The sequence below is a fragment of the Siphateles boraxobius genome, unplaced genomic scaffold (genome assembly GCF_051911475.1).
Source record: "Siphateles boraxobius isolate OS27281-9 unplaced genomic scaffold, OSU_SipBor_1 77, whole genome shotgun sequence".
In the NCBI taxonomy this organism is placed as follows: Eukaryota; Metazoa; Chordata; class Actinopteri; order Cypriniformes; family Leuciscidae; genus Siphateles; species Siphateles boraxobius.
The window spans coordinates 16902635-16917866 of NW_027509205.1; the positions used below are offsets into that span (position 1 = coordinate 16902635).

Consider the following 15232-nt stretch of genomic DNA (forward strand, 5'->3'; position numbering starts at 1 on the left):
TCCTAATAATGCTTAGATTTTTATTTTGATTTCATATTACAGGCTTTTTAATATAATGTTCTCATTAAGTGTCAACATGTGTTCATTTTGTAACAAATTTTTTAATGTATGTGCCTAAACATAAATTGACATTCAAAAATAAACCTATCCTGAGAGATATTGTCTGAACTAAAAAAAAGTGCGACAATTAGTCTCAGCCTCACCCATACAGTTCCATAAAATATGGAAATTTAAGATATTTGGCATTTACGGGAATTTGTTGCACGAGATGAGAATACATACATAAACATAAATGTCGTAGTGTCTTGAGGCCTTGTGTCTGATGTAGAAAGGGCCATCATCAGTCCTCAATGCACCATCCTGTGTCTAACACATAGGTCTAACACGGCCGTGACGATAGAGGGTGGGGCGAAGTGTGACGTTGTTTGTTGCTACTCTGCTCAGCCAATGAAGCTCAAGCAGCACACACGTGACGCTTCAGCGCTGGTTTAAATATCAGTCCACAAGGTTCAGTATTTACTGTAATCATTAAATCAGCGCCCCCTTATTATCACATCAGAAACAGTAATATTCAGAAGCGTTATAAACAAATTCTCGTTAAACATGAAAATGGTAGCTTTGTGTAAAATACTTGCCTTTCATGAAGCACGCATGTGTGCAGACAGGAGAGCAAATGTACTATAAAATTGTCCCTGATCATGTCTCTTAATACGATTAAGGTTTTCAATTAAATGTCTTTAACTGAGTATGTTGACCGCTCTAGGCTAATTAACTTGGAATTACAGTATGAAAACATGCGCGTGGTATTTGCTATCGTTAGATTTAATGATAATTTAGTGGGATGATAATTTCGTGCTTAAAATATTAACTGAATTCATAATTAAATTAATAACTTAATTGTGTGATATAAAAAAATATATAAATGACAATTACATTTTAGTAACTTCCTTTATTTAAAAATATGTTAAGATTAAAAATGGAAGTAAGATTTTGAGGTCTTTTTTTCACTCTGGCTGTTGTTTGTAAAAATCTTAATTTAGCAGGTTTTATTTCAATAAAAAAAACATGTTTAAATTGTATGCTTAGGAAATTCCTACAAACAAAGCACATGAGTGAAAGGTCTGCCGCTAGAGGGTCTGCGGCTCCGGTGACGTCAACGGTTAGCTCAGCCCAGGTGACGGGAACCGATTTCCGCGAATCAGTTCTTTTGAAAAGTCATTACAAAGAATCAATTAAAACGATTCAGCAATTCATTTAGTTCATGACCCAAAATCGTCATCTTCACGTAGACGTTCATTCCAAAACGTTTCTGCTTTTTACGTTTTATTTGAGGTTCATTAACAAGGCAATTTATTTTGAATTAATGTGTCTTAGTTCAGTTTGTTGCAGCTGTGATTCAACTCATGAAACATAGTTATTTATTATTACCAAATTAAACAAGATTAATTCAGTCGCTGACTCGCGTTTGGTACCGCGAATGATTCAGTTCAGTCGGTTTTGTGAACCGGTTTAATTGATTCATCAAAAACATTCGAGTGAAATGAACGATTCGTTTACGAATCGGACATCGTTTCTGCTCACCACAAGAGAAGAAGAGCAGTTTATAGCATACTCACATAAGCGAAAACATCAGCAGCAGCACATCATTTCATCTCACCGGTAAATGCCTGAAGATTCAACATGGTTTGCGGAGGATTTACGTGCTCGAAAAACGCCCTCTGTTCGCTAAATGTAGTTTATATGGTGAGTCGCACATACATGAATATATATAGCTTAGCTAGCAGCTAGCCTGTTAGCAACGGCTAATCCTGTAAAAATTACTTAAGATTTTGTTCTACATTTATACTGGATATAAGGCGTGTTATGGACTTTATTCCTTAATATTTACTCTCTTGGTCTCTATTATTGCTTGGTCGTTGGTGAGGTATTTTATTTATTGCTAACAGAAACGTTAGATGAATCAGCTAGCTAACGTTACTTATCGTCATAGGTTGTACTAACTTAAATAACATCTTCTTGTTTTAGTGTTATTAGTGAAAGAAAACATCGGTTTTAACTGTTAATATTAAAATTATTTTTTAGTTTATTTTTTGTAGAATCTCCTTGATGTTTCGCCATGCAGTGTTGCATAATCGTCCCTAGGTTTGTTTGTGTAATCTGTTTTTCATTAACTCGTTTTGTTTACTCTATGGATAAAGTGTATTTTTAAGGTATGTAAAACATTTGTGTATTTATGTCTATTTCACGACTGATTAGCCTGATTGCTTTGAAAGACTTTGGTCTGGCAGCTTCATGCATGTATCTGTCAAAACTCAAATGTCATTTCAGATTTTGTTGAGTTAGGCTAATATTCATGCTTGATACACACAGTACTGAGTCACTGGTCATGTATCTATAATGCCTCTGACTCACATGTGATGACAATACTGGGTTAAGATCACAGTGGCACAGTCACACTCACACTCAGCCAAAAATAAAGGACTTTGCATTCAGCCAGAGCTGTAAATGAGAAGTGCTAAATGACTTTGGGTGGTGTAGCGTAGTTGTTCAATATCTGTGCTAGTAACCCAAAGGTTAAAACCCTTAAAGACACTTAACCTCAGGTTACACCACAGGGGCTGCTTTTGGTAGTGTACTGTACGTTAAGGGTTTTCTAGTCTTTTAGATGTCACAGAGCCCCAAATATGATCATCCTTGTGCTAGAAATGCCCATTCTAAATTTTAAAAGACAGTTATATATTTTCATGTATAAAAGAACCAATTTATACTGTGAAAAAAAATAGAAATATGTGTAAAATACTATTTATAACAAATATTATTGTTACATTATTACTTTTTTCTATTCACTATAATACTGTACTTTTAGATCATTTACGTTTCTCTTTCTTTAAATTTATTGTTTAATTTGTTTGTATATTTTGTATAATTGTAAAATGCTTATATTATTTTTTATTTTACTTTTTATCTTTTTTTCCTAGCAGACCCAATTTATACTGTGAAAATTAATATTATAAAATTGTGAAATATTATTTTGACAAATTCATTTCTATTATGTTACATTATTTAAAAAAATTCTGCTTACTACTAGTACTGTGCTGTTAGATTATGTACATTCTGTTCTTTCTCCTTCCTTTATTTTGTTCTTTCTTTCTTTCATTCTTTCTTTCTTTTATTTGTTTTACTCATTTATTTATTTTGTATAATCTTATTTTTATGTATTCATTTGTTGTTTTACATTTTTACATTTAGTATTTACTAGCCTAGCAAACCCAATTTATACTGTAAAAAAACAAAAAAACAATATATATATATATATATTTAGAATATAATTTCCATTGTTACATTTCAAATTGTATCTACTCATAGTACTGCAATATTTAATTTATTTAAATGTATTTATTAATATTTACTTATATTAATAATCAATATATATTTTTTAATCTTATTGTCTTTTTCTTTTTCTTTTTTTTTTTTTTACAGTTTTACTCTTTAAGTCTTCCACGGGCTCCCTAGAATTCCATTGCGGACCCCAGTTTGAACACCCTTCTGTAAATCACTTTACAATAAAGCAAAATGATTAATTAAATATGCAGTTTGCACAGAAGCCATTACTCAGACCATTTTGTTGTGTATTTGGCTTGGTTCTCCATGGTGTCATAATCGTACCCCTCATGCTGGCATTTAATGAAGGACTGTGTGTCTGTGTACACTGTGTACATTGTTCGGGTTTGGGTTTGGCCCGTGATTTGCTACCCATGTGCTGCTGTTTGGTAAATATGTTGCTCTCTGGACCTGCAATCTTTATCCTGCTGCCCTTTTATTCGGGTTATATAGATTCCAGACAAACCCTTGAACTGTAGATTGCCACTAGTCAAGTGAATTACAAATGCACGCTTTAGAAGCGTAACAGCATTTGACTTGTTTTATGTTGCTGTCACAGTAATGAATTGAAACACAATATTAAGTAGTGATCTTGAGGCATAGAAAACTGCAGACATCACTTAAAGTCAACATAGAAATCAACTTTGACCATATTTACTGGTCTGATTGTGAATGCATTATCGGAGCATTACGGAGTAAAATGTTTGTCATCTTTTTTTTTTTTTTAAATCCTCCTCTCCAACTACCTGTCATATGGAGTCCACGCCCAGCTAGCATTCGATTAACATGATAATATGGTTAGCGCTGCTGGTAGTCATAACTACACTATCTGTGGACAAAAAGCATCTTTTTCCATTGATGACCTTCATAAGTTGCCATCAGTTCTTGCCAAATAATTTTTGCAAGCAACAAATGAATTGTAATTTATTTGATTAATGTCTTGCCAGTATACTATTTTTTATTTGGTTATACTTTTTATTTAGTCTGGTTTTATTTATTATATTTAATCGATTGTAGGTTAAAGGGATAGTTCACCCAAAAATGAAAATTCTGTCAGTATTGACTCACCCTCATGTTATTCCAACCCCGTAAGACCTTCGTTCATCTTCGGAACACAAATTAAGATATTTTTGATGAAATCTGAGAGCTGGATCACTCCTCCATAGGCTTCTTCGGGATTTGAAACTTGCCAGCCCCGAAAATTTATTAAAGACATCATTAAAATAGTCCAAGTGACAACAGTGGCTCAATCTTAAGTTTATCAAGCGACGAGAATACTTTTTGTGCGCAAAAACAAACAAAAATAACGACTTTATTTCAACTATTTATTTCCTTCTCTGTGGGCCTCGAGTCAGTTCACCTAGTGTGATTGCATAGAGCTACGTCACACATAGGCTCACTATTGGCCGACGCTGGCCATGTGTGTGATGCGTGTGACGTACAACAACAGAAGCACTGCACTGTTACACTAGTGAACTAACTCGAGGTAAGTTAAATAAAAAATGAATACAAAATTAAATAAAATACCTGAATTAAAATGAAATTGTAACATTTTGTTTTATGTCTTGCCAGTGTACTATTTTTATTGTATTGTATTTTATTTAGTTTTGTTTTATTTAGTTTTATTTAAAAAAATAAATCTATTGATAAAATCAAGTCCCTTTTTTTCTCTCATTAATTACTCTGTTCAACTTGATAATATGTCACATTATGTAAGTAAAATGGGTTGTGAATGTCATTTCATGTTGACTTTAAGCACAATATAGTGTTATTTCCAACATATTGTAAATGGTTTGTACTGTTGTGACATGTTTCTGATTGGTCTCTTGTTTCATCCTCAGCTGGTGGGTCTTCTTTTGATTGTAGTAGCCGCGTGGGGGAAAGGCTTTGGCATCGTCTCCAGCATCCACATCATTGGCGGCGTGATTGCCGTGGGCTTCTTTCTGCTACTGATCTCCATTGTGGGGCTCATTGGAGCCGTCCACCATCACCAAGTCATGCTTTTCTTTGTATCCTTTAGTAACCTTGTTCTGCATGCTTTTTGTAGTTCTATGCCCATAAAAATGGTGTTATAATTGTAAATATTTTAATAGTGCTCCCATCCGAATGTTGTTAAGTCCTTGACCACAAATGCTTTTTTACAGTACATGGTCATTCTCTTCATTGTCTTCCTCTTCCAGTTTGGAGTTTCTTGTTCTTGCCTGGCCATGAACCAGGGTCAGCAGGTAGACCTAATTCATTTTAAAGCACACTTGTTGTTGTTGCACAATTGTTTGTTGAGAAACTGAAAGTGATTCCTGGTTTTTGTCATGTCCCATTACCAAAACAGGAGAAGCTGCTAAACTCGTCCTGGGGAATAATGAGTAACAACACAAGAATTAGTCTTGAGAAAAAACTGGACTGCTGTGGCCTGTTCAACAACACTCATCCCCAGACAGAGTTTGTGTCTGACCTAAGCCTCTGTGAAGCTGTAAGAATACCTTCTTTGTCTTTTCCTTTTTTGTTTTCTTATTGGATAGATACATTTGAGAATTTGAGAGAGGACAGGATTTTGAGAAAAGGGAGATACAATGATCATGAGTTCCCAAAAAAATGTTGTTTGATTTTAGGGTGCGTTCAAGTCATGTCAGAAAGATTGTATTTACGAGTTGAATGCGCATGAACGCCACCACAATGTCGTTAATACGAGCGGGAAGCTCATGATTTTCTTTAAGCACCGATGTTTACGGGTTGGGGGCGAGTCAGTGAGAAACATGATGGAATTCCACAATACTTAAAAGAGTGCACCCAAAAATTAAAATGATCCCATAATTTACTCCCCCTCTAGTCTTCCTAGGTGTATATGACTTTCTACTTTCAGACAAATACAATTGGAGTTATATAAAAAAAAATATCCTTGCTCTTTCAAGCTTTATAATGGTAGTGAATGGTGCTCTTGATTTTGAAATCGAAAACAGTGCATCCATCCATCATAAAAGTAATCCATATAGCTCCAAGGGGTTAATAAAGGCCTTCTGATGAGAAACAATGCGATTTTGTAAGCAACATATATATTATAAAGAAAAATAACTAGCTTCCGGCAGACGGCCTACGCTAGTCGACGTGTGCCAAAAGAGTAACTTCTGATGCGATGTAGAAGTAGCGTAAGCTTTGACACCGTTCAAACAAATAGGGTTGGGCAACAAACTCAAGCGCCTCTTCTCTTACATCAAAATCCTCTGATATTAATCTTTAATAATTCTCGTTTTAGACATCTAACTCGTGACCGGTGTTTTGTTTTGCTCTATCCTCTGCGCTTGTCAGAGGTTACTCCTTTGGCGTAAGTCTATTTAAGTAGGTTGTCTGCCGGAAGCTAGTTATTTTACTTTATAAAGATTTAAATATGGATATTGTTCTTGCATCGCTTTGCTTCAAAGGGCCTTTATTAAGAAAGTCATATACACCTAAGATGGCTTGCAGGTCACTAAATCATGGAATCATTCTTGGGTTTAGCATTGTTAATGTCAGGCTTTTCTATGTACAACGATGTAAGCTAATTACCTACATAAAATATGAGAGCATTGTAATTTAACAACAGAATATGTAACGATAAAGTTTACAGTGGCTTCATAAGTTAATTAAAAACATAAAAAAGCAAAACACATGTGATGCACATTCTTGCTCTTTATTTTCTCGAAGTATTGAGCAACCTTGCTGTATTTTTGTGTAGTTAATTAAAAGAGTGTACACGCCATCTTACTCCGACTTGAAATGACTTGAACGCACCTGGCGTCGTAAACACAACTTCCCACCTCGTAAATATGAACTTCCCATGAGGACTTGAACGCACTATTATTCTAGCAAAGAACTGTCACTTAAGTTTTGGCGTTCCGCGACGGTCCACACGACATAATTTGTGACAAGTCATTGGCAGTGTCCGCGGACATGCCCGCGGCGCACACCGTCCACATGCAGCCCAGTTTTTGTACGACAGGACTTGCACAAGGTAAATGTTGAAACAGAAGTGTCCACTAGGTGACAATATGCACAGTTGTGATGTACTGTGCAGTAGCCGAAAAAGAGTGCGGTACAAAGAGTGATACAAAACAGTAAACACAGCATATCCTTCTGTTTTTGTTTTGGTTCTTGTTCTAAACTTTGCATTCAGTGAAGGATCCGCTACTTTACTTCTATCCATCCTTACACGACTCTGACCTCTGGTAGAGTATAAAAAAGCAATTGTACTTCGCATACGTGTAGAACTTGTCCGTCCGCACTCATCTATGGTTGAGTAAACTGTTTGGACACGACCGTTCGCAAGACAAAATGAAGTGAACCCGGGCCTTTAGACAGGAAGAAATTGTCTGACCCAACAGGTAAAGGGTCCAACTACCGTTTATTTTGTGCTAAGATGAACAGTGAATGGACCATTTATATCTGATGATAACCTGTAGCCTGGATGATGGATGTTGAGTTAACCAAACGTGAAAAATGAGAGATTAACCCCCTGCTTTCTTTTCCCGCAGCCTTGTGTAGGAAAGAAATCCTGCCTCACCTGCGGTGAAAAGATGCTCCAACATTCATCAGAAGCTCTGAAGATTCTCGGAGGAGTCGGCCTCTTTTTCAGCTTCACAGAGGTTAGTTCAGATCACATGATGTGTGGGCCGCATGTGAATGCCACAAAAAAGTTGGAAACTGGAGATCTGGACTACTTATGTGTCCTGTCTTTCCGAGGTCTGGGCATGTTAGTTAGAGAATAAAGGGTGAAATAAATTGTTATTGATCAGAAATAAGTTGTAATTAAGAAAGTGATCCTGAAAGTGAAATCCTACAAAAAATAAATTTACAAACTACATCTTCATTAGAATGGTAAAATACATAAAGTATTAATCACACATCTAAATTCTAAAGCTCATCCTTCATTTTAGTTTATTTTCTATTTTTTATAATTTTTCCTAGTAATTTAATTGTATCTCAACTTTTTCGTATTCATCTAATATTTTTTTTATTTTATTTCGGCTTTATTTTTATCTTTATTTTTATAACAAAATTGTTTCTATATTTCTAATAACGAATTTTTAAAATAGTTTTAGTTAACAATACTAACACACAAACATACACATATGGTACTGAATGTATGTATATATGTATGTGTGTGTATATATATACTGTACATTATATATACATATATACACACACATTTAAATAATGTTAGAATATATATAATATTACTGATTATATATATTCATTGAACACTGATGTCTTTTATAATATTTCTGATATATAAATGTCACTTCCAGTCATGCTTTGGTGTTCATTTGCCTGTAATAATAAAATAATTTTATCACATTATAGCTATATATTATACTCCAGTACTGTATTCATAATATTTTTTCCACCGTTTTTTTCTCAGATCTTAGGAGTTTGGCTGGCCATGCGCTACAGGAACCAAAAGGACCCGAGAGCGAACCCCAGTGCTTTCTTATAGTCTCTCAGACCGTCTGTCCTAAACTACGTTTAGTGTAGTCCAGCTATTCCAGTTCCCTTTTGCACAGGTAGAGTGGAGCGCACCAAGAGACATTTCAAGCATTAATCACCGAACACAACCGCAGATCCCCGACACCGCGTTCAGAACACATGAGCTAACGCACCACACTCCACATACCACATACAAACACATCCATTTTGATGGTAGATCTGACCCATTTTCCACACAAGGTCTGCAGAGGGCTAATTTAAACCTGCAGGAGGAGGGATCATGTATGATAGGATGTTCGTTCTGGCACTCCCCCCATCCTTGATGTGAGAAGCTCTTCCTGTTCTGTGTATGCAAACCGAAAATCTGCAATGTAAAAGCCATCGATATCTGCATGTTCATAGCCTCAGAATGGTTTCCTGTGACATGGTCAGCTCACTTATGGACACATAACCAGGTACGTAGTGCTGAAATAGTTTCAGAAAGTTATCCCACATAAACTATATTAATGTTTAGTATCAGTTAGGGTGAAATTCTGTCGCGTATCTCCCAGGAAAACAGCATCCAGGTCTGCCTTGAATGAGTGCAGACCTGATAAACATCAGTGTTTTGTGCAATGCTTTATGGAATCCGTCTCAATGAGGTGACCTGTCCAGCCTATGGGGCGTTAGTTTAGGAATATTAGACGTAGAACGTGAATATTTAAAAAAATAAAATAAAAACTTGTGTAACTGAGCCATGTGAATAGGAGGATTTACCCTGCCGACGGACTGCAGCCTTCCTGTTGTACATAGTCTTTACAGTGACAGGGTCGACGTTCACCGATTTACCGCATCTTTTCCATCCTTATTTAAAACAGAGACGCTACCGCCTCAGCCGAGTCTCGCCATTCTCACTGGACTTTTTAAGTTCTCCATGTCCTTTTGAAGCTTAGTATTACTCAAGGATATAATGTTTTAAGATCGTATTCATTGTTTTGTGGATGTTTGTTGAAATAATCTCGGCGTGCCATTTATTTGCAATCATGTAACGCTTCTTTTCAGCTGTTTTAAAAAAAAGTACTAACAGCACTGGGTCCATAATTTTAGCACTGAATGTGCCATTTCAATTCAAATCCTTCTTATTTTGTGTTTTGCCAAATCTTTCTCTCGTTTTTTGTTGCGTTTCAAATTTTTGCCTTGTTGAACATTGTTATTGTAATAGATAGATCATTTGTAACCGCTTATGTGCACGTGCATATGTTGATTCCATATGTCCAATATGTTCTTGTTAATTTGCTTACTCATATTAATAGAGGAACATATTGGCTAATACTCAGTCTTAACCACTTTGGTTTCCACCCCGCATGATCGAGAAAATGGGAACACTGAACCATCACTCAGTACAGCTCAAATGTGTTCTGCTTCAGTTGGTCATGGTATTATGAGTGTTTCTCAGATGGATTTTGAAGAGGTGAAATCAATGTCTGCGCTATAATAGTTATTTATTGCCATTATGAGAAGGCCACAGTACCCGACTCAGTGAGCTGTAAGCACCCTTTTCCCTGGATTTGCCTTGTATTTTTGAAACTGACTTTTCCAATTAAATATTCTAAGATCAATACCTGTGCAATTCTTTTTTTCTTCTTCTTCATGCATTCATCGTGAGTTGTGTTTCTCAACTGATTTTGCTTCCAAATCCTAGATTTTACATTGACCAATTGACGACCGAACATAAGACCAAACCTGTTTTTAAGGCCCTTTTAAACATCTTAAATTCAGTTGTATCAAATTTAAATGGCCTATATGTAATAATTTTCCTGTATTAATCACTTCTTTGTTGCCGATGTGTGAACAGCTTGTAACAAAACAAGACCTACCTGATTTTTATGTGAAGTTTACGCTCCAGAGAGCCTCTTTTCCGTTCTATGACATATGAAACGAATGCTTATACAATGTCCAGGATAATGCCGAAAGAGCTATTCTGCTCTGTCATGTCAATGTGTCGTGCAAAGAAAGGATATTAATTCAAACTATAGTCTATCTACAGTCTCAAACCCACTTTATAACCAAACTACTATAATAGTGTAATTTGAATTACCTCATCTGTCGACATGATGCCTGTGAATTGCAGAGCTGGTGCAAATCCACATCGCTATGATCATTTAACCTGCTATTTTCTCACTGATATCGCTTTTGATGTAGTTGAAAGAAAAGCGTGCAGAACATAGTTACATATTCATCTAAACTTCACTCTCAGCAGTGTGGACGACGTTTATTGCTGCAAAGGTATTTTCAAATTCTTTTACTTGTAAGCGAAGAACGAAAAATATTCCATGAGTATATTAGGTTATTGAATCACATTCAGTCTCTTGTACATTTTGAGTGCGAGCATGAGCCATAAGTTGCTGGCTGCAGTTCACTTAACAGCCACCGGTGTCGCTAATATAACACGGATTTCTGAATCCTAAAAAGGCGATTTAAATCAAAACCAGCGCTGTTGTGCATTCTATAAACCTTAGTTTCAGAGCAGTTTGCACTCAATGAATAAGCGAAGTCTTATGATCAACTGTTGATGAATTATGACTATATTTATCTTATAGTGTTTAAATTATACTTTCAAAGTCGCATTTCTAAAAAACGAAGCTGAGTTATACATTGCTTTGACTCGTCGATTTTCTTTAATAATAGTTTAAAGGCTTAAATCTAAGTGTTTTTGTTGTGGTCCTACTTTTACAAAGTGAATTTGAGTTTGATGGGACACACAGCCTTTGAGGTCAACCGCAAAAAAACATGGGAAGAGTTTCTTCTCCATTTTAAAAGTTGATATGCTGATTTTATTTTGCATTTGAATTGAACAAGATTAATGTGCATTGTGACATTTTATTATTTGTATTTATCTTTGTCTCACCCCCAACAGCAAAAAATGGGTTGCAACTTATCAGTTGACAACCACTGGATTAGAATATCAAGGCAAACTGCCATTTGTTGTCATTTACTTTAGCTGGAAATCACACAAAAACAGCAGTTACAGTTCATATCGACTTTATATGCATTAGTGTTACAGCATTTTATTTCCACGACTAATAATCCGTTATGACAAAAAATACTTTTTTTTTTTCTCCAGCTCAGTCTGTGTGAGATCACTTCCTTTGTTTTCAGTGTTAAGCTGCTTATTTTCTTGCAAACAACTTACACTAAGCTGTTATATATAGATTATGCAACTTGTGTAGGATGAGTGCGTAAAATGATTCATACAGGGCCTGAAAAAATATTTCATGTTGTTATCTTACAAAATGTTCCCCTAGTGAGAGACAAAACACTGTTAGTTTGCTGTAGAGGTATTTTCTTGTTGCAATGTCTCTCAGAGACAAACCATTTCTTTGTGTAATACTCCACTTCAACTCTCAGCATCAACAACAAACTTCCTGCTGTGTGTCTGCTGATTTATATTGTGCCCATGCTCTGTGATTTTGAAGTCATTATAAGGCGGTTTATAAGGCAAGTGTCTTTGTATCTCAAAATACACTGCCCTCATGTGGTGCCCACTGGAACATTAACCAAAAGCAACAAACCCTATATATATATATGACCAAAAAAGCAAAGACTGGTCTAATATGTAAAAGCTTCACATATGTTTTCAAAAATGCTGGTGGGGAAAGATACAAAGGTCAAATAAATGTCTGCAGTATCATCTATGCAAAGCCTTCCAGTACTTGTTCAATCTTTGAATCATTTGCACTGATGAGCTTCAGCGCATCAATAAATGTTGCCAGTGGCCACAACAAATAGATCGAACGCTTCACAGCTCAAACCATAAGCACATGAGCTGGATTTAAAATGGAAGAACGGTGCATTTTAATGTTAGAGTTGGACAAGTTTTGTGTTCGTTTTATATGCAAAATGTACAATTTATGCAGCTGGTCTTATATTTTAAATGGTAATGTTACTGCTTATTTTTTTGTGTTTCTGTGCTGCTGGGTGCTTATGTTAGTAAAATGTGCACTGTAAGGTGTCCGGTTTCCTCGAGTTTCCGGTCAACAGGACTTAGGTCATGCTCAGCAAAGCGAACCCCTATCTTGTCAGCACACTCAGGCTTCAGTTTGGGACACGTGCCAGTTCTCCCTCCTCTCCATGAGTGTCCATATGCACAAACCAGTCTGACCACCTGTCAAGAGACAGATATAGCAAAAGGTCTATGAGATGTTTGAGAAGCAAGGACCTAAATGTAGTAGCGCAACATATAGAGTGTTATGACTAGTAATGGGAAAACATCTCTGCATCCTGACCTGGTGTTGTCTGCTATGACCAATGCAATATTTGGTGGCTGAGTTTGATCCGGACAGATGATGGAGCTGATCGTGACGACTCATGCAGATCCAGTCGGACAAACAGGAAGAGTAATCTCTCCCATCAGAACGGGGAGGCAAGCGGGTCAATAGCAGCATAAATAATGGAACGCACTAGATGCATATTGTTAGTACAAATGAAGACGGACCTGCTCGGCGTGACCAGCATTGAGTGTGTACTGGACACTGATTGGTCAGCATGACCTTTTTGGAGAGGACGGTCGTAGGACAGTGTTTGGAGGCCAACAAGCCAACCTGTGCACTTTATAAACTCTTTCTAAATTTACATTCCAGGTTCAATACAAGTTAAGCTCAACCGACAGCATATATGGCATAATATTGATTACTACAAAGAAAAAAAGACTTGTACCTCCTTTAAAAAAAAAAATTTGACATAGCTGCAAAGTTGTAAAATTGGATATTTTACACAAAGGCTTAGTGTTTTTTCCCCAAACTGAAATTATAGCACACATATTGTTTATATCTTGTGGCTATATATTGAGTATTTTAGTCTTTATGAATTGGATCCTTGGATCCAATAATAATTGGATACTTCCATTGTAAGTATCTATCTCTATCATTCAATCTATCTCTATTTCAGTCTATCTATCTATCAGTCTATCTATCTATCTATCGTTCAGTCTATCCATCCATCCATCGTACAGTCTATCTGTCCATCTATATATCTATCGTTCAGTCTATCCATCCATCTTTCAGTCTATCTATCCATCCATCTATCTATCTGCGTTTGATTAATGTAATTCTCTAAAAATGTCCAGTCTATTAGATTCAATTATTTTGAACGTAAACCAATCATGTACTCGAAAATATTTTTTAATGAAACTGTAGTTCCCAGCATGCTTTGCTTGGTACTTAATGATTGTAGTAAGCTAACAGCTTAAATGAAAAAAAAATTAAATGAATTATTAAATCCTGTCAGGGAAACAAAGATCACTTAAGATCATAAGATTCTTAATTGAGTCACTTAAAATGTCTTAATTCCTTGATGCTGAAATTATGTGAAACAAATTATGTTTGTTAAACTTAATTGCTTCATGTGGGACCAATGTACATTATTAATTCATGTTAATCCAATACACCCTTTTTAGTGTATACACTAAAAAAGGATGTTGGATTTACATGATTAAATCTGTTACATCCATATGATGCACAATCACGCGTGATTTTGTTACGACCATCTAGGGCCAGTCGTAACATAAATGAATGTTCGCCTTCTCACAAAGATAATGTTCAAACAAGTATACATTTATTAACAAAAATAAAGTGAAAACCAGAAACAAAGGGGTTCAGTTCAGGAGTGGACAAGGCCAAAATAATAAACAAAAATAACTAGTTTAGTACCCTCTAAATTCCCTAAAAATGTTTTAAAAAATCACATTAAAAGAAAAATACAACGCAACTTCCCTAACTCCTTAAACCAAAACATAGAATAAACATATATGCAAAAGAAATGGCATCACACACCCTACTTCCCCTAAATTGTAATAAATGGTTAAATATAATACAATTTGAATCAATTTTATTTTACTGTATTATTTAAAAGTTTTTTATTATTATTATTATTCAAAACATAAATAATTTGCATGTTTAGTATACCACGTATGTAATAGTTTCGCTAGTGAAAAGCCCATCAGTTGCCTTGCATCTTTAGTGTCTCTTTAGTGTTCACCAGTGAGAACAAGGTATTAAAACTTTATCATATAAATATTTCCCAGGACGTATCTGTCTGTATTAAAACGTGTGTGCGTCCACTCACTTGGTTCCAGTTCAATTATTGATGTGCAAAACGGACACACTATATGCCTCTGTGCAGCATATTAATGCCATAACAATAAATCAACAATATGTCTGTGCTGATTTGCTTGAGATTGATCTGCTTCCAGAGAGGACAGCTCAGTCTGACTCACTGTCCATTATAACTGATGAGGATTAATCAAAATTATGTAAGTATGTTTATGTACAGTATAGCCCCATAAGTATTTGTGTTCCAAAGAAGAAAGTCATATAGGTTTTGAACGACATGAAGGTGAGTAAATGACAGAATTTTC

The 15232-nt window shown here is 35.6% G+C and overlaps 1 protein-coding gene across 1 annotated transcript; it reads left to right on the forward strand.

Moving 5' to 3' along the window:
* The first annotated feature begins 1527 nt into the window (after nucleotides 1–1527).
* On the forward strand, nucleotides 1528–10436 carry tspan31 (tetraspanin 31). The gene is made up of 6 exons (XM_077219046.1): nucleotides 1528–1743; nucleotides 5223–5390; nucleotides 5526–5606; nucleotides 5711–5851; nucleotides 7887–7997; nucleotides 8774–10436. Exons 1-6 carry the CDS (start codon nucleotides 1681–1683, stop codon nucleotides 8846–8848), a joined length of 639 nt encoding a protein of 212 aa, XP_077075161.1. The 5' UTR covers nucleotides 1528–1680; the 3' UTR covers nucleotides 8849–10436.
* The last annotated feature ends 4796 nt before the right edge of the window (nucleotides 10437–15232 follow it).